General features: G+C 40.9%; 1 protein-coding gene across 1 annotated transcript in view; it reads right to left on the bottom strand.

Moving 5' to 3' along the window:
• The window catches only part of SORCS3 (sortilin related VPS10 domain containing receptor 3), a 616,732-nt gene that overhangs the window by 88,930 nt on the left and 500,343 nt on the right, over positions 1–27,459 (bottom strand). The window contains exons 9-13 of the mRNA XM_003825558.7: positions 23,165–23,344; positions 13,671–13,817; positions 11,960–12,062; positions 6,572–6,648; positions 3,605–3,696 (exon numbers count right to left, since the gene is read on the bottom strand). Of these exons, the coding sequence (XP_003825606.2) occupies positions 3,605–3,696; positions 6,572–6,648; positions 11,960–12,062; positions 13,671–13,817; positions 23,165–23,344 (599 nt within the window). The remainder of the gene's footprint in view (positions 1–3,604; positions 3,697–6,571; positions 6,649–11,959; positions 12,063–13,670; positions 13,818–23,164; positions 23,345–27,459) is intronic.

Here is a 27,459-nt window from a genome sequence, read left to right as displayed (position 1 = left end):
ATGAGCTTTGTTTACCTTGAGGGTTGTCACTTAATTAGAAGCTCCTAGTGAAGAAAAAGCTGGCTTAAGTTTCAGAAGCTTGTATCTCACAAACAGGAGACAAGATCAGTCAACAATTTCATAAGAAAACATTGATGATAATAACATTGTCAAGCCCTTACAAAACACTCACTTAGCCTTTGAAAGAGGAGTACAAAGGATAATTCCCAAATGAGTTTGTTGTTGTTGCTGTTGTTTTCTAACACATATACTCAACACCTGGCATTTAACCCCTTCGAGGGATTGCTTTAGAGAATGGCATTCATAGAAAGGCAAGTAAGCAAAAATCATGGTCTCTGTCATGTTCAAGAAAACATTTGTAGCATTTATGACAAATGGCAGTATCAACATCCTATAAATGGGATAATGCCATTTCAAAAGCTTAGTTTGAAAAATCATTCTTAATACTTTGTAAGTTAGAATAGCCAAACAAATGGAGGGTGATATTATCATTGTTATTATAAGAGGAAATTCAGTGGCAGTGCAGTTCTTTTTTTTTTCTGAGCTCTATAAACATTTTTACCAAGAAAAGGGATATTACATTGAACAAGGGAAAACTCAAACTTAGTAGTGATGACTTTGAGAGTCATGATTTGGTCCTACATAAATATCCCTAAATGAATATTGAGTAATTTTCCCAACTTGGATGGCTTCCTTCCAGGCATAATCAGACAAGTACTCCATTTGGAAGTGAGGTAGTCTTTGGAGATAAACTTTTGTGGATCAGACTGGACGGTTAGATGTAAGGATGCTAATATTTGACAAAACCAAAACTCTCTTCCATGTACTCTTGCCATGTCAAATATGCTCTTCTCTTCTACCACCAAAAGGAAATGACAAAAATAAACTCTTTCTTTCCTCAGCACAAGGAAACTTCTGCAGAATGCTTTTAAGAATCAATGATTAAGTGCGCGCTAGGTCCCTACCACAATCAAGGAGAGTGATGGCCAAGTTTAAGGGTCGGTTGCTAGCCTCTTCTCCAGGACTTATAGGGAAGAAACCAGGCCAGCTAAGTCTGTCTGTAGGACATTTATCAACTCTCTTATGAAGATTTAGATGGAAGTTTTTAACATGATGGGAGCTAAGAAACATTGCCTTGCTTGGTTTAAAAACAAGCTTGTTTTAAGGCTCAAGCTGTCTTCTCTGAGAGTGCAAGTCCTACTCAGTCCACAGTAGAGATAGCTCTTTCCTCTACAGAGGCAGATGGGTTTTGTTAGCAGAAAAAATTACCTACCAGACCAACTTTAATCCCTTAAACTGTCATGTAAGTTCGTCTGAGTCCTACCCACCTCTATTTACATTTTTGGTCTCAATCAAATAGTACCCTGAACACTCCCTACATTACTTGAATTCTGGACTTCAGTCAAAGTTTCCTCTTTCCCTGGCTTGCCTCTCACTTCTCCTGTAACTCCTGGTATCCCTCTCTCAAAGGTCAGCCCTCATGTCACCTGCTGCAGGAGATGACATGAGGGCTGACCTTTGAGAGAAGGATGCCAGGCTCCTTACACACCAGGCTTCAGTATTCCAGCAATACAGACAGCTGGCATCCTTTAGCAGACATTGCTTTCACTTCTAGTCACACATGTACTGCCTAAACACCTTATCTTGAGTATAGTCTCCTGGAGGGCAGGGACTATGTCATAAGCCTAGGTGTGCTTGTTATAGTATATAGAAAATTAGCAGCCAGAACAGAAGAGCATCCATGACAGAAATCTAACTTGGTGCTGCCAGGTATACATGTCTAGCCTTGAGAAAGGTATTTAACATGTTTGCTTTTTGATGCCATTATAAGTGGGTGATAAAAAGGTACCTACATACATAGGTTGGGCAGGATTAAATGAGATAATTCATGTAAATGGTTTAGAACAATGCCTGGAAAGTCCCTTAATAAATACTGACTATCATTAATATCAAGCAATTACAGTCTTTGGATACTACCAAAAAACTATATAAATCAGTAGCAAAAGGATAAGAAACAATTACACTGGGAACTTTTACAAGCTCATCCTTGAGGTGGGAGAGTTCTCCCCTTACAAATGGCTCCACGCATCTTTTCAACATTTATATGCACAATCTCTCCATATCATAGTGGTAGAACTATTTCACTATAAGCTAGGTTAAGCTTTAAGAAACTGGTAATATTTGATCATTTTTGACCTAAAAATGGCGATTTCATACGGTTTCACTTAAAATGGTCAAATTGAGAGAATCCTTCTTAAGTCCTTGCCAAAAGGACTGAAGCTTGGATTTGGCATTAGGGAATTCTAAGCCTTTCCTGATTACAGTCTGATGCTTTCCAGTAAGATTCTTACTCTAAACTTGTTTATCTCCCAATATCTAAGACCTGGTAGTTAGGCTAGGGTCCACCTTCCTGCCCATGTGAATCTGACCAACTGTACTCTACATAGGATATTCTCCACCCACAAATATTCAGTCTTCCAAATATTCACTTTGCTGAATCTGAAGCGTGAAATTCTTTCCCTTCAGGGCATAAATACAAATGAGACTCATCCATTCCCTGCCAAAAACACAAAACAACAACAGCAACAAGTTGTCGTCATCGTTGTCGTCGTCGTCATCATCATCATCATCTATTCTCATTCAACTCTGTCCTTGTGGAAGGTCTTGCATATACACTGTCAGCTCCATTTCATAATCTTACTCTTTGAAAGGAATAATCTATACTGTCTCTATTTCATTTCATTGCTTATCATCCATTCAGTAGCTCATTCGTTTATAAATCTATTATAGTCTTACTTTCATCCCCACCTCTGTTTCAATTCTACTCTAACAAAAATCATGAAAAACCTCCTTTATTGCTTAATCCTAGGTTGTTTTTTATTCCATAACTGACTTGATCTGATTGTAGAATTTGATGCTATTAATCACCCCTTTCTTCAGCATTCATGAAAATATTTCCCCTTAGTTTCTATATTTTGGCCATTTCTCTTTAGTCTGTCCCATAATTTCTTCCTGCTGTCTGAATATTAGTTTTCAGCAGAGTCCATAGGAGTCCCTGGTTTCTCCTTGTACCCACTCTCTTGAGGCATTGAGCCCACTACCATAGCTTTAACTACCACCTAGTGGTTAATGACGTCAAAGCTAAAGTGTCAGCCTAGACCATTCCCGAACTTCAGATGAATATATCTGACAACTCATGGCCATTTCTGCTGAAATATTCATAGAAACCACTAACTCAACTTCTCCAGAACTGAACTCAGTAACTGTTACATGTACCTAACCCTCCTCTTCCAATTTCCATCTCTCCTATTTTGGATTACTGATCTTGGCTACTTGAACTGCAGGTCCTTCCTGCTGTCTTCTGCCTTATCTGACCACTCATTACCACCCACCCCATTCATTACACCTCCCCATCTGAATTATCTGGCCTACTATTGCTGCTTATGAGTTAGATGATGTAAAGGCTATTAAATGGATGGATGGATAAATAAATGGATGAGGAAATTTACAAATGGGTACAAAACCATGCAGAATAACTCATCACAATCCTCTCCACTAAAAAGCTGCTCATTAGCTCATTAATAGGGTAGGGAGCTCTCCTTACCACAAATGCCTGACTGGCAGAGGTGTGTGTTTCATGGCCACGAGGGCGCCACCCCAGTCTAGGAACCAGACATTGTACTCTTCATCAAAGATCTGGAACAATAACAACAACAACAACAATCATAGCAACACCTTACATTTGCATAGTGCTTAACAGTTTACAGTCTTTCACATATATTGTTTCATCTAGGTTCTGAGCCTTCCAACAGCACTATCAGATAGTTTTGCAAGTATTATCTCCATTTGATTGATGAGGAAATGGGCTCACAGAAAACAAATAACTGTCCCTAGGCCACTCATATTGCATTTCCAGGGCTCTTTCCACTACTAGTACTGTGAACCAGCATGCTACATGAAGGTGAAGCAACAAGGTGCATGCTCAACTAGGTAACCCAACAGAAGTATGACTTTGAAGAAACTTCCCTATCTTTCCAGCTAACTAAGTTACTACTCAGCCTTCTCTTCTTCCTCATCTATTCAGATGTTTGCTAATTTGTCAATAGTCTGTGTTTTATAGTGTTGTTTATACATTATCTAGGAACTTAAAAGACAATTTCCTACCCACTATGGTAAAACTAATAACTGATATAGCCACCACCTCCCTGCAAGTTGGATGAAGACCCATGTTGGGTGTCTATGAATCCCTACTCTAAGTGGTCATTGAAACACAGTACTTCCAGGGACCTAACGTTATTCATTCTTTATTTCATCTATTTGTCTGTTACTTATCCATCCATTCACTCATTCATTCTCTTATTCAGTATTCCATCCAACCATCCATCCCTCCATCTACCCATAGGCATTTTCTAAGCACTGACTTCAATACAAGGTTCCGAGTTAAGAGAATTTCAGACCTAAGCCCACATATATCAATGCTTATACCAGATATGACTTTTATATCTCCAACCTTAAACAGGAAAACTATTTCTCCAGCAGAGAGCTAATCTCAATTGTAGATCTTCTAGGGGAAATTATGCTTGGAGAATTCCTACAGCACTTAACCACTGATGGTGGTTCATGCAGCCTAGATGGAGAAGTTGGGATGGTGGGTTAAGTGAAGAGGGCTAGAAGAGGATAAGGAGATGATACAGTCAGATTTAAGGGGTGAATGTGTAAGAGGAATGGGGCCGCCTATATATATGCCCCAGGGAACCTTAGAGAGAAAAGTAGTTTCTCAGTCCTAAACCTCTTTTTTTACATATTTATCTTCAAAGAAAAGAAAAATGTCCCTATTAATGATAAGCCCCAATGCACAAAGGACCTAAGGGTGACTCATTTATATTCCAGGTATAAACATAGACTCTGAGTCTGCAATGTTAGGCTTTTCTCTCCAGAGCTTAAAGGATGGTTCTGTGATAAGCCACATAATGGAGATGCTGGGTTGAACCCTAAGAATGAGGAACACAGGAAGAGGCACTGGGGAGGAGGGAGAAGTTATCCTTATCCTTTCCTCTTGATTTCACCATCTGGCCACTGCTCATTTTTGCCCTGTCTAGTACTGGAGTGAAAAAGTGGATTCCTTAGCTGTTTATGAAAGGAGGAAAGAAAAGTAGTGACAACGTTGGTCAGGTGAGCTACTTCTTGAGGTAGAGAGATCTCCAGAAATGGTTTGCCTATGAGGAGATTTTTTTACCAGATGAGTTTGTATTCCAGCTTCCACCCTCCTTTGGCTCTCGTAATAGGTTATTTTACATTTTGAAGGGTATGATCTTATTTATGTATCTGTTCCCCAGCCACCTGATTATGGCCTTGTGGGTAGGAACCTTAACTTATTATTGACTGTGTGCCTTGCAGTACTTGACATAGTTGCTTTTGTCTTGTAAGTACTTGTTAATTTTTACAACGCTGGTAGTGCTGACACTGGTGGCAATGGGGATGATGATGATGGTGGTGATGACCATCTTCACTAAGGGATCCAAACAGGAACTTGTCTAACAAGATATTCATTGTCTTTCTCTTGTCTTCTCCACGGAGAAACTGTCTCACTTTTAAGACTTAGTAAAATGCCACCCCTCCTTGTGATGTCTTTCCTGGTTTCTCCAGCAGGATCAATTCGTCTCTTTTCTTTGTATGCTAATAATGCCACTAAAATATTATTATCACCCTGAACTATACTTAGCTAGCTACGATCCCATTTCTCCTATTTAATTTTGAGCTTTTTAAGGAAAGGGACTCCAAAGTATTCAATTACCTCCTGGAGCCTGACAACTAGTTGACACTGTATAAGTCTATTTGTCCAATATAGTAGCCATAAGAGAGTATTTACATTTAAATTAATTAAAATAAATAAAATTAAAAATTAAGTTCCTCTGACACAGTAGTCATATTTCAAGTGCTCCATAGCTGCATGGACAAGCACAGATACAGAACTTTTCCATCATCGCTGAACATTCTATTGGACAGCATTGCTGTAAGTGTTTGTAAAACTGAATTAACATTTCATGCAGTCATATATCTGTTTCATACTTACTCACATATAAGCATATAAGCTGTTTCATACTTACTCAAGACAGTCTACACAATACTTAAACAACCACTGACTTCCATGGCTTTGTCAGTTTTAATGTTCCAATCCTTGCATTTTGTAGATACAGAAACACATCCCCAAAGGTGAAGAGACCAGCTTGCCAAGAAGTCTTGGCACACTAATGATAAAAACAGTTTTATCAGTTGTATCCCCAGCAACCAGCACAGTACTTAGCATCTGGACCTGTTACATACATATGGCTGAAGGAAAGAATAAGTGAACTGGGAAAATTCCAGTTCCTCCTATTCCCTGCCCAATGCCCTTCTCATTATACCCCATTACCCCTCTAACCTGCCAGCCAAATTGACCAAACTGAACAGCTGCTTCAAATGTTTTGAAATTACAAAGTCATAATGAGGCTGAGAATCTATAGGATGGAGAGAGAGATTGGTAGAACTTACTCTAAATGCCTCCTCCCTTTTTGTCAATTCACCCAGTTACCTGTCTCCATGTGTTGCCCCCATCAGAGGAGATGAACACACCAATATCAGTATATGAGAGCTCCGGGCCAATGTTGCCTGAAACATAAGCAGATCATTTGAGATTGTCAGGAGTTTACCAATTAAGTGTGCTTAGGGCTGAGGGATGGGGGAGCAGAGAGTAAAGGTTTTCTAAGTGATATTTACAGCTAATTTGTGCAGTTTCTTTTCTGGTGTCATATCAAAAGCCCAGCAGGATGAAAAACCCAATATGGGAAAAAATCTAAATAGTATGACAGAAATGCATCATTCAATGACATGAGTCAAAGACAATATCGATTAGTCCAGGTCTCTTGAATTATTCAGTCTGTATACCAATAATCTCTCACATTGCTCCCGACAGGTGTCCCCTGAAGGAAGCAAAGAGTGGAAGAGTAGACACATATGGAGAAATCTGGCATAGGAGCCTGAGAAAAACTGGTGTGTGTGTGTGTGTGTGTGTGTGTGTGTGTGTGTGTATGTGCGTAACTGTGTGTCTGTTTGAAACTTGTCAGCATGTCCTTTGAGTGCCAGGCAGTTGAGTGACCCAATGGTACAGATTATGTAACCTAAATTATACGGTGCCCAGAAGAAGATGACCACATTCAGCATACCATGGCCATCAAGCATGGCAGGAAAAGAAGTCACCTGGCTTATGCCTAGACCAACCATACTTGCTGCTTCCATCCCTTCACACTCTCCTCTCTGCCCTTCTTTTTCTTCCCCTGGCACTCCATCACCTTGTGGCTATGCTTATTAAAAAGAAAGTGGACAAGCTTTTCTAGTCCATCTATATTGATTTAGTTTTCCCAATGAGCAGCCCTCTTCTCACAGCCTAAAAGAGGCCCCCAACCTAATAGTGCTCAATAAATAACTGTGGAATGAATGAATGGGAAAACAAATGATTGGATCATGTTCCAATGTTGATGTGCACTTGAGGAAGTTCTGACAACCAGGAAGGAACCCTAAACATGTAAGAGTTTATCTTACTGGCTGATATTTTTTCTTTAAAAATAGCAGGAAGAGAATGTTAGCTCCCACACATCTGTAGCCTAAATAGGAGCACAACAAAAATGCAATAATGAAAATGTTAATTGAGCTCCTGACATTTAATGCTTCAAGATGAGAAATTAAAGCCAGGCTACAGCTTGTCAAGCTTCCATCAGCATCAGGGAGCACACAGATAGCCAACTTGTTTTGAGACTCAAGATTTCAAAAATAACCCCTGGGCTCAGGGCTCAGGGTTCAGGCAGTAGGTGTGGGAGGAGTAGGGAGAGGCTTGGTGAGTAGATCCATGGAGTTCTGTCTGGAATTTGGAATTCAACTCCCCAGATACAGGTTTTAGAAGACACAGGTAAGGAAAGTAAAGGGAAATGGGGAGGAGAATATCAGCTCGAGTCACTTAGTGGTTGTGCTAACCTGGAGCATTGTGTTAAGAAGGATTCTTTGGTTTTGACAGAATAGAATGTGGTGGTGATCAACAGATGTCTACCAAGGGTGACAGAGAGAGAGGGAGGCAGGAGCACTGTTGCTCCACAGCTGTGTATCTTCCATCCCTGGCATGGCTTCTAAGGATCTAGCTTATCATCCCTCACCTTCCTTAGAAGCTGGTTCTGTCAACATCTTTAGCCTCTCTTTCAAAGCTCGACTAGATGGATTTTGGGGGCCTTATGGTGGTAAGAACCCAAGGCTCACAGTGAACTCTATTTGTGGAAATATCTTCTGTCAATTGAAGAGACCTCTGAAAGAAAATGTTACTGATCACAGAGACCAGAAAGTTGGTTCCCAGATGAAGGGACAGAAAAGATGTACCCAGGAGGAGTTGATCTTTGAACATGTACAGTCCTTAGGTGGCTCTGTGGGTGATTTCTGATAGGAAGAGCCGGTGTCAGAGTTATGGTGTCAGAGAAGGAGGATTTGAAAAATGAGCCTTGCTGGCTGAAGTGGAATTGGAGCTCAGCTAGAGTGGCTGCCAACCATGTTGGAAGAAGGGGATGCAGCTGTTGCCCACCTGAGTGGTATGATGAGAGAGGAGGGAGAGTGAGATGGAGAAGAACTGGGATCTTTTCTCACCAACAGCTTTGCTGGTAAATGATGGAGGGCCCATTGCCCTTTTTGGAAGTTTTAAACAACTTGCTTTTACCCTCATTTCCTCCCAGTGCTATCCTTCTCTGCTCCTTAAATATTAAAAAAATAAAATAAAAGGGAGAGAATATTGAAGTCCTCTGAGGGCTAGCTACGCTTCTCTCACCACCACTCATGCCAGAGGGAGTTGCTGCCCATACAGGGTGGCTACAGGCTCAGTGGGGGAGGAAGCTGACAGTATACAAGCAACTTGCCCCTGCAGGGGCAGGGGCGGGAGGAGGGCCTCCACAGAAAGAACAATAGGAGGGTGCGAACATTCAGAGTTTACAGGAAGTTTGGCAGGGGGTCTGGTTAGCTGTGGAGCTGGCATGGAAAGGGGCTCAGAGATGGGTCTGGCTGAAGGGCTACAGAACAGAGCACCAGAGGTGGAATCAGAGAGATTGTGGGCTGGGACATGACACCTGTTTCCACCTGCCCACAGTCTCTTCATCTCTAAATTGAGGAGTATAGTAATTGCCATCTCTACGTCATCGTGCAGTTATGCAATCAAGGCAAGAAAAGCAAGCTTTGGATGCTGTAAGGCACTGCGAGGATGTGAGGTCTTTATTACTAGCTTGAAACCACAGTGTTAAGGATATTAGGAACCCTAGTGTTTCTGCTTGCAAAAGGCAATTGCCAAACTCTCTATACTAGATTTCCATCTGCCTTCGGAGATGTCCTCAACCAGGAGTTAAGAGATGAATCCCAGGGTATACTTTTATCCACGCAGCTTCCCTGAGACCACATCTCAGTGCAAAGTGGGAAAAGGGAGTCAGCAGTGGGAGTGGAGAGAGCCCAGGGTGACTGACACCTGAAGGCAGGTGGAAGGCATGGATATGGGAAAGGACCCTGCAGGGGCAGGCTCCATGCAGGCCACTGAAGGCATAATTGGCTGACGTCATAGTTATCTTCCTGATGGCAAATAACCTCCCAAGGTGTCCAGGGCAAGCAGGGTAAGGAGAAGCTGGGTATGAAGAGGCATGCGCCAGTGACTTAGCCCTGGCTTTTCATCAGGATCTCATCAGCTGAGTTATAGCCCTCCCAAAGATCCAGGGCATGGCAAAAAGCCTCAAGAATTACAAGGGGAGATAAAAAGAAATTAGCAATTCTGATACATATGGGACAAAAAAATTCAAAAATAAATCTTTAATGTCTGTGTGTTTGCTAATTTACAAAGTACTAATTTAGAAGCAATATGCTGGTCACAGGTAATAACAACTACCATTAATACTACCTTATGATGCTCTGTGCACTCTGCTGGGTCTTATAGACACATACTTCCATCTCTAATTTTTACAACAACCCCACACTTTTACAGATGAGAAAAATGAAGCTCAGAGTTTAAAAACTAAGCCAAATGCACAAACCTAATAAGTGTCAGGGCTCAGCCTGGAAAGCAGGAGGACAAGTTTCCTGAGTTTCTCTGTGTGCATAGTGCATGCATCGGATTTATGGATTTATTGAAGGAGATGAGCACATTATATTCTTCTGATGTAAGAAGAGTTTTAACTTCTATAACATTAATGATGATAAGTAACACGTAGTGAGTATTCAATATGCCCCAGGCACTGTTCTAAGCATTTTATTTATTTATTTATTATTTATTGAGCCAGAGTCTCACTGTGTCACCCAGGCTGGAGTGCAGTGGCACCACCTTGGCTCACTGCAACCTCTGCCTCCTGGGTTCAAGCAATACTACTGCCTCAGCCTCCCTAGTAGGTGGGACTACAGGCATGCACCACCACACCTGGTTAATTTTTGTATTTTTGGTAGAGACGGGGTTTCACCATGTTGGCCAGGCTGGTCTCAAACTCCTGACCTCAGGTGATCCACCTGCCTTGGCCTCCCAACATGCTGGAATTACAGGCATGAGCCACTGCGCCTGGCCGTTGTTCTAAGCATTTTAAATTCATTGTTTCATTATATCCTGCAATTCTGTTATTTTGGTACTATTATGCCCACTTTGCCAATGAAAACACTGAAGTTCAGAGTGGTCAAGCCACAAAGAACAATGCCTGGCTACACACTAAATATTCAGATAATATTAACTTTTATTATTCATCCCTACTTTTTGATGTAGCTTCCAGTTCAGACCTCCTGTAGGTCTTGAGGAGAGGCATAGGGTCCCACAGCCCTTGAGTTGGAAAAACCAATCCACATGGATTGCAGAGTGTGAGGATCACTTCTCCAGCTAGGGGAACAGCAACTGAGCCTGCCTTCATCTCTCCTCAGCCTGGGTTCCCTGAAGCCAGTGGTATTAAGCATAGCGGGCTTGTTTAATACCACTATGGTGTCAACCATCTGGGGTTGACAGGAGTTGACTAAAATGCCAGAAGGCTATGCCAGCTGTCAATCTGATGAGAGTGGTTCATCACTGGTGGTATCTAAAAGCTCACACAGTTGTAGGCTTGGAGAAGGAAGCCATCCCTAGAGAGTAGGAACTCCAGGGACCAGAGCTTTGGGTTGATGAGAGAAAACAGAATGTACCAGCTCCGAAAGTCACTGTGAATTTATCTGCTTTCATTAGAAAAATAAGCTGACCAACACCAGAGCTCTAACTTCTAAGATTAGCAGGCTGCCTTCCTTTATGCCATCAATGTATTCCTGAAAAGGTGTATGGAAATGCAGTGCATGCTAATCAGAGCATACTCCCCGGAGACTTCAGCTTTCATCTCAGAGTTGCTTTATCTTCATCTCTGACTGATGCTCAGTGGACAGTGATTCCAACAATGCAACCTTAAGTTTTTCTGCCCTTTGCCCTCAGGCTCTCAGCCAAGGGGTTAATCATGTGTAAACAAGCCTTTACATGCACCAGAGACCTCCTGATTAAAAACAGCTCTGGGATGGAACCCTTTGTAAATAATCATCTGTGTAAAGAGAAAAACTACCCCAACTTACATCTGGTGAGCTAGGAAGTTCATATATCATGTTTTCTTAAAGTGTGGATTCCCTATTACAAACAACCATTCTGATTGGTCAGTTTACTTTGAGAGAAACTCTGGCCTCTTGCTAAGCACAGGGGACTGCTCTGTGTCTGGGGGGAAGATGCATGAGCCTAGGAATTACAAATGTATGGAGCTCTCTGCATGTTAGGTTCTTAGATGGGTATTGGGGAACCCTGCATATTTTCTGGGGAGAGTGCTCACAGCTTTCATCTGATGCTCAAGTGAGTCCATGATCCAAAAAGAGGTGACAAATTTATTCTAGACACTCTCAGTAAGGAAGAAGCACAGGGAATGTTTCTTACCTGTAGCCACCACAAGTCCTGGGGCTGTCTCCTTGCTAGAGATTCTTCCTGAGGAATATGGATTTTCAGAGAGTTGCAGGTGCAGATGTAAGGAACAGAAGGGCTAAAATGGAGAAAGAAATAGTTTCATTCTAGGAAATTCCAGACACCTGTACCCCTGCCCCACTAGAGATGGGCTTCCCAATGTTCAGCTCCCAGAAATAGCAAGGCATTGGATGGTGAGTCACACAGTTTTGGGCAGGAGATATCCGCACCTGAGATAGCTGGTATGCTCACATTAGAAGCTCCACTGAGTACCTTCCATAAACCCCCTCCTGCCTCTGCCCCCCAACCACAATCTCGTGCCTTTCCCTCTCTTCCTCACCCAACCTATCCAAGTTCCAGTTCATGGCTGGCTTTATGAAGCCTCCTTGACCATTCCTTCTACCAGGATGACACTAATATTCTCGCATTTCTGATCTTGACCATCAATTCTGCTTCTTGGAGTTGTAAGGGCCCTCTGGGAGGAGTGAAGAGTGGAAGCTATGTGAACTAGGCCAGGCCCTCCACCTTCTTCAGCCAGATTGTCTCTGTCTCTGTTTTATATATTTTGTTCTTATTTATAATTTTACTTAAAATATTTGAAGCCATCATCTAAAACCTATATAAGTCTGTGTTCTCTATTTATTCATTTATTTATTCATCTATCCCCACTGCAGTGTTCTTAAAAGGGCTTGGGGATTTACAGAGACATATTCTGTACAATAAATACAAATAAGAAGATGAAGAAATAGAAAGAAAGAGAAAATCAGATTAAAATAAGATGAAGCCATGGGCAAGGTTTGAGAAAAAAAAAAAATGCATGCTGTGACCAATTCCTAGAGGTAAGCAGGCATTTCTCTCTGACCCTCCTAGTACCTGAAGCAAAAATTATATGGAATAAGGCTGAAAATTACAAAGGGAAAGGGCACTATTTGCTGTATTTACCATTGTAGTCCCAATTTTTAACATAGGGTCTAGAATAAGATAAGTGGTTAATAAATCTTTTTGAATAAGTGGCAAGAGGAAACTTTTTGCTCAGAAGAAACATAACCATTTCTGGGACCTTAGAATTATTTCTTACAGCAGTCCTTATTCAGAGGGCACTGAAGATTATGGATTTTATTGTTAAAGAAGCCTCTTGCCTCCTCACACAGAGCAGAAGCACCTGGAGCCAGAGATGCCATCTCACACATCATGTCTTCCATGGTGCCTACCCCAATATTCCATATAACAGGAATCCTGGAAATGCTGATAGATTAACTGTCCCATATGGACATTCCAGCCTAAGCTCCCCCTGGATTCTCAAAGCAACTTTTGCTTGCCTCAACATCTAGCAAGCATTTACCAAAACACAATGCATCATGTTAGTATCAGTTAATAGATGTATTACTACTACTGAGCTGTGCCTGGGACCCTTGAGTACAGGCTCCTTCTCTTATATGTTTCTTTGCCTTACTATGAGATGGAGCACATAGTAGATCCTCATTAAATGCCTGCATAATTCAACTGGGCTTTTCACCCAATTGGTGCTGCAGTCTGAGTCCACACACCAATGCCCTGCAAGTTTTAGAAAATTACTGCTCTGCACCACCTGAGTTCCTAAGACCCTTTGACGAAACAAAGCCCTTGACACAGCTTCCGCAGGTGGCCAGCCTGCCCTGTGAACTTCCCATGAGGCTGAGTGACTGACCAGCAGGCAGTGCACTGGGCTTCCTCTCAGGTCCACATCCGGAGCTTGCAGCAGGCGCCAATCCCTGCCTTTGTTGTAAGTGATGTATGTCTTCACCTGGTCGTCCACCTTCTTGTTTGCCAGAAATATCCCTTTGATACCTGCTACCTAGGAAAAAAGGTGAGAGATGGAGAACCATGCTGGGCCAACATGCCTTTGGTCTTGGAGAAGCCCTTAGAGAAGCCGCAGAATTTCCCACGGCATGTTGGGGTTCCAAGCAAGAAAAGAAGGAACATGATAGGGAACGTTGAATGCCATGTGGTCTCTGAAAAATGTTTAAAAAGTTCATCTCTGAACCTTATGTCACCCCCTAGATGTCCCTTTCCATGCTTACCCATCTGTTTTTTCCCACTTTGCTCGTCTCTGTACTTTGTTCCATAGGACTTTACCTTTAATTAACTATTAACATTCCCTCTGAGATGGGAGTGGCTGACAAGAACTGAAGGACTTACCCCTTCCAGCAAACATGTTTTTCTGCTCAGAAGAGGCCTGTAGATGGGTATTTCATAACAATGGAAGTTGAGGCATTGTGATTAGTAGTAATGAAGATATCCTGGGGCAGATGATCCAGCTTGGAGGCCTGGCATCTGTCTCTTTCCATGCCACTAGCTCACTATGTGACTTTGGATAACTCCCATATCATCTGTGGGACTCAGCCAATGGTCGCTTTGAAATTGGTGGAATAAGCCCTATTCCTCTTCTTTTTCCCAGTTGGCTGGCAAAGGATCCATGAGACTATGCAAAGCACTCACCAGTGTTCCCATGTTTTGAGATTTGCATGCCTTTGACATTTTGACGGGAAAAGAGCATCACCACAAAACAAGCCGCTAGAGGATTAAAGGAGATTTATCACCCAGAAGGGTTCTAGGGTAAGCACAAATTCTACTCAAACTTCTATTCCTTATATTCTATATGCTGGGCAAGGAAAGCAGATACTTATAATGACAACGTCCTGCAACAAAGAAAGATTCCCTTATCTCTTTTTCCATAGAAGTTATAGCATGTTTCAAAGGCAAATAGCAAATAGCATATTGCCAAAGGCAATTAAATTAGTTTAAATATATATAAACAATATGTTCAATGGCAGGTTTTGTGGGTGATACTCAGATATCTTAAAGTTTTAATTGTATTTATCCCCCATTCTTCCAGTATCATGGTTAACTGAGGTTTACTCACTTCGGAGAGAATGCCAGTGGGAGAAAATGGTAAGAGTTTCACAGAAGTGAGCTTATTTTTTTGTTTTCAAATGACATAATTTAATTGATGAAATAAAAAGTCTTCTTTTCTTTTTTTAAGTAACCTGATTGGCCTTGAAAGAGAATGCCAGCCCAAATAAGAATAAACAAACAAACAAATGGACGGAGAATCTCAGGAGGAGAATAGAATTAACTGGAAGGACACCACCAGGGGAATTTGACAAAGGGCCAACAATGGAATTGATTAGATTGCTACCTGGAACAGTGGGTAGGTAAGCAGAGAAACCAAGGTAGGGGAGGGGCATGATGTCTGAGCCATGCCCTCCCTAGAGACCTCCTCTCTGCCCTAATGGCTTAAAGTCAGGGCCATTTCAGGAAGGACAGCATCTCGAATGCTCATCTAGGGACTATGAGCCCCTCAGATCACCTCAGTCTTTAAAACCAACTGCAAAGGTGCATCTCCTAAACCTGACTACTAATCATTCCTCACAGAGAATAGAATCTTGGATTCTCTAGAACCTTCTACCTGATGGAGGCCTTTCAGTGTTCTGTTTAGCCACAGAGCTGGTGCCTTTTCTGCTAGACCACCAGCTAATGATTCCAGAGGACTCACTCCCCTAAACCAGTTACCCTCTCCCACAAGTACCCAGGGCCTTGCTATCCACTTCTTGGATGAAAATATTTGGATCAGACTCAGACACCTTGACCCCGGTTCAGTTTTTCCTGGGGAGCAGCTGTGGCCCCCTCTGATGCCCCCAGCTCAATGCATCACAGAAAGAATTCCAGCCACTCAGCAACCTCTTGTGATCTTCCAGGTGAGCAGGTTAACAAATTAAAGAACCATTACCATTACCATTACCATGTTTTCCGACTGAGCACTTCACCATTTGGACGGGCATTTTCTGTGTGTCCCACATATTCTGAGAACAAAACCAGGGGAATGGGGACTAAAAAGATGTAGAAAGGACAGACTCCCAGGGAACCCACTTGCAGCTGTGAGGATGCTTCTCCTGCAGTTGTACATAATGCCACAGCAATCTCCTTCCCGTCTGAAAGAAACGGAACATTTCCCACTTGTGTTTGGATAGTTCAAAGCCCTTACATTATTACTGAATCACTTTTTTGGCTTCATGTCTTGTATAAATGGACTGCGAGTTTGGAAGGCACTTGGCTTTTGTGTGTCCTAAGCCAACAGCTTTCACACTTTTTGACTGAAACCCAAGTAAGAAATACATTTATGTTGCAACCCAGTAGACTCATACCCATATATGCATGTATGTGTACACATGTATGTACACATATATTTCTAAGACAAAAGTATTATGAAGACTACGCACCCTCACTAAATGCAATGTAAAGGAATTGGAGAATGAGACATGCGTTTTTACTCGTCCTCATCCAAGGAGCTACAAAGCATTGAATTAACTTTAAACATACTTCCACCCACTGTTGTTTGAAATCAGATGTTTGGCTGCTGCTGATTATTTCAGCAGTCCAGGGAGAAGGGTAACAGCTTGTGATGGTGCCCACGGAAGAGGACAATACAAGGTGTCTAGCCTGTGTGGCCCACTTTCCCTCTGGGAATCAATTTGAGTGCAGAGGGAAACTGACAGCAGGCCCCTTGGCGGAATGCTGAGTCCAGGTGGCATGGTCATCTGTTGGTCACCTCCCAGAGACCTCAGGACAAAGAAGCCAGGGCTCTGCTGAGAAAAGCAATTACCATGATCTGCCTTGGGCTGTCCCTAGAGTCCCACCTGTGGTGAGGGGCTGAGGAAGGTTGGTTCAGGGAAAAAAGACCCTGTGGAGTCTCTAAGCAGCTGTCCTTCTGGCCCGATAAAGGTCACTGAAGGTCATGATAAAGCAGAGGGAAGATGACAGGCTCTAGGGAGAGGAAAGGCAAGGAAACATCAATAAGATGGGCAAAGAGACCAGAATACTGAGGCTGGCTGGGAAGTTTCTTTTTTTTTTTTTTTTTTCCAGATGGAGTCTCACTCAGTCACCTGGGCTAGAGTGCAGTGGCACCATCTCAGCTCATTGCAACCTCTGCCTCCTGGGTTCAGGCAATTCTCCTGCCTCAGCCTCCTGAGTGGCTGGGATTATAGGTGACTGTCACTATGCCCAGTTATTTTTTGGTATTTTTAGTAGAGATGGGGTTTCACCATGTTGGCCAGGCTGGTCTCAAAATCCTGACCTCGTGATTCGCCCGCCTCGGTCTCCCAAAGTGCTGGGATTACAGGTGTGAGCCACCGCGCCCGGCCTGGAAGTTTCATTTTATCCATCCAGGTATACTGGGTCCAGCTGTTTAGTCACTGAAGAAAAGCAAATCACACCTGCGATGAGTTACCACTAAATCCCCATCGGAACAGCTACAAACACACACACACACACACACACACACACTCTCTCTCTCTCTCTCTCTCTCTCTCTCTCCTCTCTCTCTCTGTCAAACCAAGCAAGTGTTTCTGAAGATATGAAGCAACTGCTACTCTCATACCTTGCTGGTGGAAATGCAAAATCCCACAGCCACTTTTGGAATAATTTGGTGGCTTCTTATAAACATATACTTAACATTCAACTCAGCAATCCTACTCCTAAGTATTTACCCATGAGAAATAAAAATTTATGGTCAAGAGAATGTTTATAGATATTTTATTCATAATCACACAAAATTTTAAAAAGTAACCTAAACGGTCTTCAGCTGGTGATTGAAAAACAACCTCTGTCACATCACACAACAGAATGCTGCTCAGAAACAGAAGGAACCAATGTATTCAACAATGTGGGTGAATCTCAAATGCATTATTCTAAGCGAAAAAAAGTCAGACTGAAAAGGTTACCTACTGTATAATTCCATTTACTCACCCTCTAGAAAAGGCAAAACTAAAGACAAAGAGAGGTCAGGTATGTGTTTGTCAGTGACTTTGGGGTAGAGAAGGGTGGACTACAAAAGGGCAATAAGGGAATATTTGGGGTAATGGAACTGTTCTATGTCTTGATTGTGATTTGTGCACAATTTACACACCAGAATGCACAAATCAAAACTCACAGAACTTATACTAAAAGGGTAAATTTTACTATACATAAATTATACCTCCATAAAAATGCAAAAAAAAATTAATAGTGAGAAAAGCCTAAGTGGTTTGTCAAGCAGACGTGGATTTCTTGAAAATGCAGCGCCACTAGCTGTGTGATCAGAGCCAAGCCACTAAATTCTCTGCATCTCTGTAATCTCACAGGCACAATGAAGAATGTGATATTGTGAGAGATAAATAAGAAAAAAAATATATAAGTTGTTTACGACTGTGCAATCCAAAACAGTAGCCACTGGCCACATATGGCTTGAAATGTGGCTACGGGAACAAAGAAACTAATTTTTAATTTTATTTCATTTTAACCAATAGAAATTTGAATTGAAGAACTGATACCCATTTCAGTTATTGGCAAACTTTTAAGTTTGTTGAGAATAACTTGGGTATGTGAATCTTCTTTTTTTACTGTAAATTTATGAAATGTTAAATACCGATCGAGTATTTCTGGTGAAAATTTAGCATATAAATTGAGATTCATGGGACATGTAAAATACATCCAGGATTTTGCAGACTTATTATGAAAATTAGTATGGAAAAATATAAAATAACTAAATAATTGTTTACATTGAACGTATACTGAAATGACATTTTAGATACTTTGTTTAAATAAAAAATATTATTAAAATTAATTTTGTCTGTTTGTTTTTTACTTTATAAAATGTGGGAAGCAGAAATGTGGAAGTGTGTATGTAGCTCACCTTATGTATGTATTTGACAGTGCTGGTCTAAAGCATTGCCAGGTATGCTGTGGTTATTATTGTAAGGAGTTATAAGTTAGATGCAAAATATCCAGGAGAGCATTGAAGAAAATGTATCACACCGGCAGCTCAGAGAACGTTGCCATAGTATAACTGCGGGTGTTGGAAAGAATATTTGTTTCTTGATTTATTAGGGAGAGTAATTAAAAAGAAATGTAGTTTATAGCTGGGGATGTGAAGACACTGCAATAGAGCTCTATATGAAAAGAGTGTTACGAGAATAATGGTAAGTACACACAATAGGCTACATTCACTGTCAATACCAGCCTTGTTTTGAAGGAGTCGGCTTGACATCTCAAAGAAGAGATCGATTATTACTTGGCCTTCAAGTGTTATTTTCTCCCCTAATTATGTAATTATAGTCATGACAACATTGTACTTTGAAGCAGGAATTTGAGAAAGAACAAGCAGGAGAATCTCTCTACAGCAGGAGACAACTCCAACAGATTTGAAATGGAAATTATCTCAGCCTTGTTAGATTTTGGGGAGTTCAGTGGGGTTGATCTCCATTGGTCCAAGGATTTTTCAGTGCCAAGGCTTGCAAGGGGAATTTCCAAATAAGTTCTTGCTTTCTTTGTCTCCTCTCCATTACCAAGAAGAGGCTTCAGAGGTCCATGCAGAAGATGGAATGATATACCTGTGGCTTAAGTGGGCAAGGTCAGCCCAAGCTACCTGATATCTGAAAATTACCTAAAGACATCTCTGAACCTTTGAGTCAAGGGGAAACAGGTGTAATGTCCTATTCTAATATAAAGTTACAAATTAACCTGGCACAAGGGACTACATCACACGTGCGAATATTTTCTGGGTATGTAAATATGAGGGGAAAAAAGATAAAGAAATACTAGCCCATAGCATAAATGCCTGAATCTTCAGTCAGCTTTTTACCAGTATATTTACAATCCTCATCCCCACTGCTCCACAAGGCCACTCAACATTTCATAAAATAGGATCCCTACTCATTTGACTCTGGTTCTCTTCTTATTTCCAACAATTTGTCTATAATTAAGCCAAACTCATCTATAAGTCTCTCCAAATTACTCAAGTTAGAATTATTCTTTTGTGACTCCACAACCTGGTGGAATCACACCTCTAATACAAGTTAGACTGTGATAATTACCCTAATAGAGTCACTTGTATCATTCCAGTAATTATGAATCTCATGCACCAGTCCTAACATCATCAAACAAAATACACTCCATAAAAGTGTGCTAATTTAGCTGAATTGAATGTGAAAACTTACTGGTTTTCTCAGTTGCATTACTCAAGGGCACTTGGAGTCCAGAAAAGTTGTAGTCTCTTTGCTAACTGGCCATATGGTACATAATCACAGTTTCTGTGAGAATTTCCAGTAAAGAAGGTTAAATTCTAATGACCCCTAGAGACCAATTAAATTGAGCTTTATCTCCAAACCACAGAATGTATCTCCAGGTGCAAAACAGCATTACCCTCTAAAAATCTTCAGTATGGTCATGGTCTAGATAATGTCAGGTTCCAATTTATTCACTTGGTATTACATGTTTTCTAGAATCTGAAATTCAGCTATTTATCCAGCCCTCATTCTTGTCCCTGACAAGCATCTATTCCACACAATTAGCCTGGCTAGCTTACTTTCTCACAAATCAGCACCATCCATTCAGTCCTCGGCTCATTCCATTCCTACGTTTGGAATGCCTCCTTCTTCTTCACTATTTCCTCCCCAGGGCAAAAGGACTGATAGTCAGAGTGGTAACGTTGAGAAGAAGAACTGCGCATGTACAGCTCATCCCCATCCCCCTGCCCCTCTTTTAAGGATCTGCCTGCACAGATCACATCCTTTTTACATCAGTGCTGCGGTATCATAGGAACAGGCTTCCATAAGACAGTCTTTGATTTATCATTTCTGTCTGGGACTGAATGGATGAATTCAATTCTGGGGTACAGCATTATCAATCCCACTTCCTTGTGCATAATTTTTAAAAGCAATAAAGCTGTGTTTGATATCCATTTGTCTTGCCCTTTGTTGCTGTCCTAATCGGTTCCAGCATTGGCCAGGTAAATAAGGAACTTTGTTTATGGACCCCCTCAAAACCCAACAAACTAGATTGCAAACTCTCTGAAGGTAAAAACTAAGTCATAACTCTCCTGCCTTCCTCATGAGCTTGAACACAAAGCAGGGGTGCGATCAATCCTGCTAAAATTGAATGGAAAACAAGATCAAGAAAGCTGTTTTATTTTTAAAGTTGCCCTGTCTGTTATGTCTTCTCTATAGATGCGGTGACACCATGCATTTTTTTCTTCAATAAGACTGAAAACACAAGACCAACTTAAGCGGAAAGAAAAAAATTGCATGTATCTGGGCACATTCTTCATTTTGATTCATGCCTCATTCCATATCACTGTGTCACACTGTTGTAAATGACCAAGGAGTTTCAGGCACCCCTTCTTAGAATAAGAGCAGCATAGTGGCAAACTCACCCACTGTACCAAGAGGATCAGAGACACAAGAATTTCTTGACTGCAAGGTCATCTGCAGCAATGCCCACCCACCCCTATTTGGGTCTGGTCACAGGGACATGAATCACAGTCTTATCTCTATGGCTTTACTTGTACAAACAGGAACTTGGAATGGCCTCAGTCCTGGGAACATTAATCCAAACCCTCCCACAAGATGTGACTTATTGTCCAATAACAAAGTTATATTTCTGCCTCCTGGTATGGTTAGAGGCATAGAAATGTAAGCTTCCCAAAGGTATTTACTCCCCTTAGTCATCTCTACTAGTCTCCACACCTCTGTAAAACAATCTGGAACATTTCCAAAACTGGGACCTTGTTGTTTAAGGGAATTATTTCAGCACTTGTCAGTTACTCTCTAGGAAATCAGTGTATTTCTACTGATTTTGTTTTCTACCCTATGACATTCACTCCTTCTTTTAAAATGTACATTCATTTGCCCCATGCCTTTATGTTATCATCTCTCTGCCTAACAGAACAGGTGCAATCTTAAATATTTCTGCCACTCTCAGTGTATTAGTCCATTCTCACACTGCTACAAAGATACTATGAGACTGGGTAATTTATGAAGAAAAGAGGTTTGATTGACTCACAGTTCCGCATGGCTGGGAAAGTCTCAGGAAACTTACAATCACAGTGGAAAGCAAATGGGAAGCAAGGTATGTCTTATATAGTGGCATGAGAGAGAGAGGAAGTGAGGAAGTTCCACACTCTAAAACCATCAGCTCTTGTGAGAACTCACTCACTATCATGAGAACAGCATGTGAAAACCACCCCTATGATCCAATCACCTCCCACTAGGTCCCTCCCTCAACACGTGGGGACTACAATTCCAGATGGGATTTGGGTAGGGACACAGAACCAAACCTTATCACTCAGTAACTGAGTAGCCAACTTAGATACCAATTTAGGGCTGCTGGGACTTTGACAGGCACTGCTTAGAAGAGACCACTATAAAGTAGAAACCCATGCATGTAGCCACTCCCACTCCTCAATAGGAAAACCCACAAGGGAACAGCTCACCCAGCTCTGAGGCCACCACCCAGAATAGACAACGTATCTCTTTCTGTGAATGATCTCAACCATCACAGTCTGTATGGGTGTGGCCACCGGTTACTGGTGAATATTGGATAATGAGACACACCTTCATTGCTCAACTCAATCCTTCATATCCAGGTGGTCAGTCAAGTTCCTTCACTGGGTCCAGGACTGTCAAAGGCCACACACTGTCACTATAAAAGGTACCATATCTTTTAGGTCACTGAAAATGGTTTCTTTTTTTCTCTCTTTCTCTCTACAGTTACTACATGGAGTCACTTGGTTTCTTAGTAAATTATTCTTTAATTAGTTATCACACTTTTTAACAAGCTTAATATAAGTGACACACTTATGTCAAGGCCAGTTTTTTACCCTGCATAGATGTTGGCATCTGGTGGAATCTTAGAAAAACTCTCATTCCCACCACTGATATTCGCTTTTATTTTCCCATAAAATTTGTTCATAAAACAGGACTTTCCAAATAATTTAAGGCACATAAGTAGCACCACTCTCTCCATTCAGGGTCCACAAAAGCAACACAGAGTTTACAAAGCTACTTAAAAAATCACCTAGGCCAAATACCTTAATTTCTGTCTGGTAATCAATTGTTTATACATACAAGAATACTAACTTTGTTGAGTCAGCCACTACACTAGATGCAGTATATCCATAATCTCTCATCTCACAATAATCTCCTTGGTAAATATTTTATCTCTATTTTACTAGAATTGAGGCATATAGAAGTCCCTTGCCCAAAGTCATACAATTGCTAAGTGGTACAGCTGGAATCTGAACCCAGAACTCCAGTGCTTGTGTTTATACCATTAAAACTCATGAAAAAGAGAGACAGACCCAAGGGAAGGAGAATTTTGGCTACATACCTCATACAATTCAATAATGATGTTCCCCATTAGACCTCTGCTGCTCTTGATGTTCTCCATGGCCAGAGTGAAGTAAATCCCACGCGTGTCTGAGATGTAGAGGTTGTACGTGTCGTTCTGGTTCCATTCTTGGACCGCAGCAAATACTTGGTTCTCATCTGTACTGATGATGTGCATGTCCTGAAAGAAGATGGAAGGCTTGTAAGGCAGCAGATCTCCATATCTCTCTGCCCTTTGGGATGCCAAGTAATTACTATGACTTATGAAATTGCTGAGAAAAAGCTTGAGTTATAGGCAATGTCAAACAATTCCATGTTGAACCAAGGCTATAAATTATAAGCTTCATGATTTCTGTTCCTTGCTAAGTGACAGCAAAATGGGTGTTAGGGGCTTTGGTTGATATCGTTTCCCACGGCTTTCAAGGATTCATCTACTTTCATTTTTTATTGTTATACCTAAAATTTAAGAGTTAGTGCCAACAGAGACAGACACCCTTGCTAAAGGAAGCTCACACATGCAATGAAGACAGAGCCTAACTTGTCATTAGATATTCATTTATGTTTTTAAATTCTGTAGTATGGTGGTTTACACACTTTTCTTTAAAATCTTCAGAGTCATGAGGATTGCCAGAAATGTGGCATGGAGGTATAACCAATGAGTGGGGCTCTAGACCTGCAATCCTGTTTCAATCAGAGCAGAAAAAATTTGCATCTGTTGTATACAGTGGAATTCTGTGTAATATTTTAGGAACAAAAGGTAAGGGAGGTTCTGCTGCCAATGAAATTATGTTGAAGATCACTGATATAGAGAAAAGGATACTCAACCTGGAATTTAATGTTCTGGGTCAAAATACAAGCACTGCTGTAAGTAAGCTGCATGATGCTGAATGTGTCAGTCTCTCTGAACTTCAATTTTCTCACCTAGTGAAGAGGTTGGATTTCTTTGGGGACTATTCTATGCCATCTAAATGTATTTTTTCAATTAAAAATGAAAATAATTTTGTGAGGGAGGTGGTATGATTATTCCCATTTTACTGAAGAGCAAACTCAGGCACACAGAAGTTTACCAATCTGTTTCAGATTATATGGCTATCAAATGGCAGAACCAGGTTTTAAACCTCTGTGGTCTGACTCCAACATAATGGATGGTTTCCAGTCACTGCATATATCACCTCTAGATTAGAGATTTCAAACTGATGACTCATGAAGTAAATATGAATCACAAATGTTTAGCTTGGCCATATTCTGTACCAAAAACCAGAGTCTCTGGTCTTTCAGATGGAGTCAGGACCCCAAGTTAGGGTCTCAGCCCTCTATATCCATATGTTCTTACGGTCCGCCACTTACATACTGATGTTAACTTCCTAGGTCCTGACATCACTTTAGTTTTAATCCCGGACTGGATCATTTTTATTTTTTTAATTAAAAAAAAATTTAAAGACAGGGTCTTGCTCTGTCTGGATCATTTCTAAAATCACACCTAGTAGTTTACAATGCCAAATAATTTATAGAAGCCCATTTGCCTGTGTAGGTAGGCACTGTACAAAGATTATCACAAATTTAAGCCCTTACCTAGAGAACTTACACAGTCAGGAGGACATGGATAATCATTTGCCAAAAAATGGAAGGAGTTAAAAACTGCATAAACATACTGGTGTATATGCCAAAGAGTAATAGATAGCAGAAGGAAAGGCAACCGTGTTGCTGTGATGGAAAGCACTGGTAAAAGGATGATGGGGGAGTGGAGCTGACTGTAACTTAATAATCAGGCAGGGTCTAGCCTTTACTGTGTTTGACCAACCTTTCCTAGAAACCGTTTCAAGTAAAAAGAAACAGCAATGTCTGTAATGTCAGCACCACAGAGAGCTCCTCCAAGATGATTTATAAAGGAGTAAACCCATTTGATTTGGACAACCTGGAGGTGAGAGAAGTAGAAAAGCAAGTTCTGGATCTTTTTATTGAAGATTCTTTGTCAAATCTCAGCCTCTGGCCTTGAACTGTCTGGGTCACCTTCACTAAGACCTCACTTGCTCATTTGTGCTTACACACCTTGTAGAATTACAGGTTCCTGCTGAGCTGCTTGAAAATGGGAAAAAAAGCTTACTCTTAAAAACCGTGTGATGAAGTCGTGTTGTGTTGGTGTGGAATGAATGCCGAAGAACCCAGTAGGAGGGGAAATCACAGCTGCAGGAAATACGAATTAAATTCACTTACCCTGTTAAAAATGCAGTAGAAATGCCTGGTTTTTCCCAGATGTTTTGGTCATAAAAATGAATGAGCTAAGTTATTTTAGACTAAACTAATGTAAAAGAAATGGGAAAAGAACAACTTAAAACACCAGGGCATGGTCAGGATTAGAGGCATCCAGGTTTGCTGTGAGTGCATATTAGGTTAATGCTGTCCCGGGGCTGTGTCACCTGGTGAACAAGTGCTCCAGGCTCTGGAGTAAGACTGCTCTCTGGTACCCAGAATTCTGAGATATCTGTTTGATAATTCCTTAATTTGCCAAAGCTAATAAATGACATTACTAAGATATAAACCTATAATTTTATCTTAATTTAAACCTAATCTTAACCAAGAAGCTAACTTTTAAACACTGTATCAGTGGGGATACAACTTTGGTGTGCATCAAAATGACCTAGCAATCTTAATAGCATGCAGACTTGTACTAAGAACATTAACCTAAAATGTACATACAGCAAACCTGGCTGCCTCTGATCCTGACCACCGCCTGAAATTATAATTCAGTATGTCTGGAGTAGACCCTTAGATTCTTCCATCTGAACAAGCCCTCCACATGATTCTGGTGCATCTAAGTTCAGGGAATCACTCTTTGAAACACTCTGAAATATATAACCTTTGTCTAAATAGGTCTTTATGGTTGAATGGGGTCAACCAATAATAATTAGAACATTCAGTCTTCAAGAAAAAGAAAAGAATAATTAGCTAAAATTGGTCCAATAGAGACCTGAACAATAATGAAGCTTATTTCTTAAACTGAGTTACCTCAGTTGAGCTCCATAGCATATGTCATTGCCTTACTTGTTGGTCCTGAGAACATGCAGGGAAAACTTTGGTGTTAAAGAGAGAAATCCAAGGAGGGAAAATGCAATAAGAGTAAATTTAGACTGGGACTTTACTAAACTTGGAACTTGAAAAGCATCAGACATAATCACATACATATTTATATTTGGAAAGCAATTATAAATAACATTCCATGTCTGCCCTGCCAAGACAATAATTTGGGAGAGTTATGATTGCTTTTGAAAACTAAAACCTGTGACTTCCTAGGTGAACAATGGTGAAAATACTTCACTGATGTTGAAACATTCTCTTATAATCTAGGCCTAATGTAACTTTATTCATTATATAAATACCCGTGTTATTAAGCATCTGCCATGTGTCAGACAACGGAAATAGAGAAAAAGTAAAACCTGCCCTCAAGAAGTTGTCTTCTGATGGTGGAGACATCACATACTCTAGTGGCCTTTCTCAAATTTGACTAAGTGCTATGATAGAGGTGCTAAAAATGGTGACTGGAGTACAAATGCTTAGAGGTGACAATGAGCATGGAACAGTCAAGGAAATGTGTGGGAATCTGTATCGCATAAAAGCAGTTTCCCTCTGGAGGAGGTGAGGCAGACAGTGGGTAACATCATAAGGGGTGCTATGGCACACCTAACTTTTGCCCAAAGAATAGCACAAAATTATCACAAGATTTTAAGCAAGAGAAAGGCATGATTAGAATTGATATATACAGAGATTTAGTTAGAGGGGATAGGGATCCTTGCACGATCAAATTAATTGCGGAAGCATTGTGAAGAGAAGACTTAAGAGGGGCAATGCTAGAGGCAGGGAGAAAGGCTTAAAAGGCCCCAGCAACAGTTCAGATAATAACTCAGGAGGGCCTGAACCAAGGAAGCCGGTTCTCCATGAGGTCCCCAGGAGACAGACTGGTGAGATAGTAAGGAGGTAAAATCTACAGCGGGAGAAGGGAGTAGGACAAATATATAATGCTTCAGATAACGTGATTTATGAAACTCCTCTTTTCCTTTATAGCACTCATTACAATTATAATTAAATAGTATCTTATGTAATTATTTGTTTGATGTCTGTCTGTTTCATTAGATTATAAGATCCCGAAGAGCATAAACTATGTTCTCTGATGTATCACTTTATCTCTAATACTCACCAGAGTGTCTGGCACATGGTAGACATCCAACAAAAGACTATTGAAGAAACAAATGGAGTGTATAAGTAAACATAGTTGAAAGATGGGATATAAGGACTATAAAG

Source organism: Pan paniscus, chromosome 8, assembly GCF_029289425.2.
Source record: "Pan paniscus chromosome 8, NHGRI_mPanPan1-v2.0_pri, whole genome shotgun sequence".
Lineage (NCBI taxonomy): Eukaryota > Metazoa > Chordata > Mammalia > Primates > Hominidae > Pan > Pan paniscus.
The sequence above is the reverse complement of the archived record's forward strand: the minus strand, read 5'-3'. Positions and strand labels throughout refer to the sequence as shown.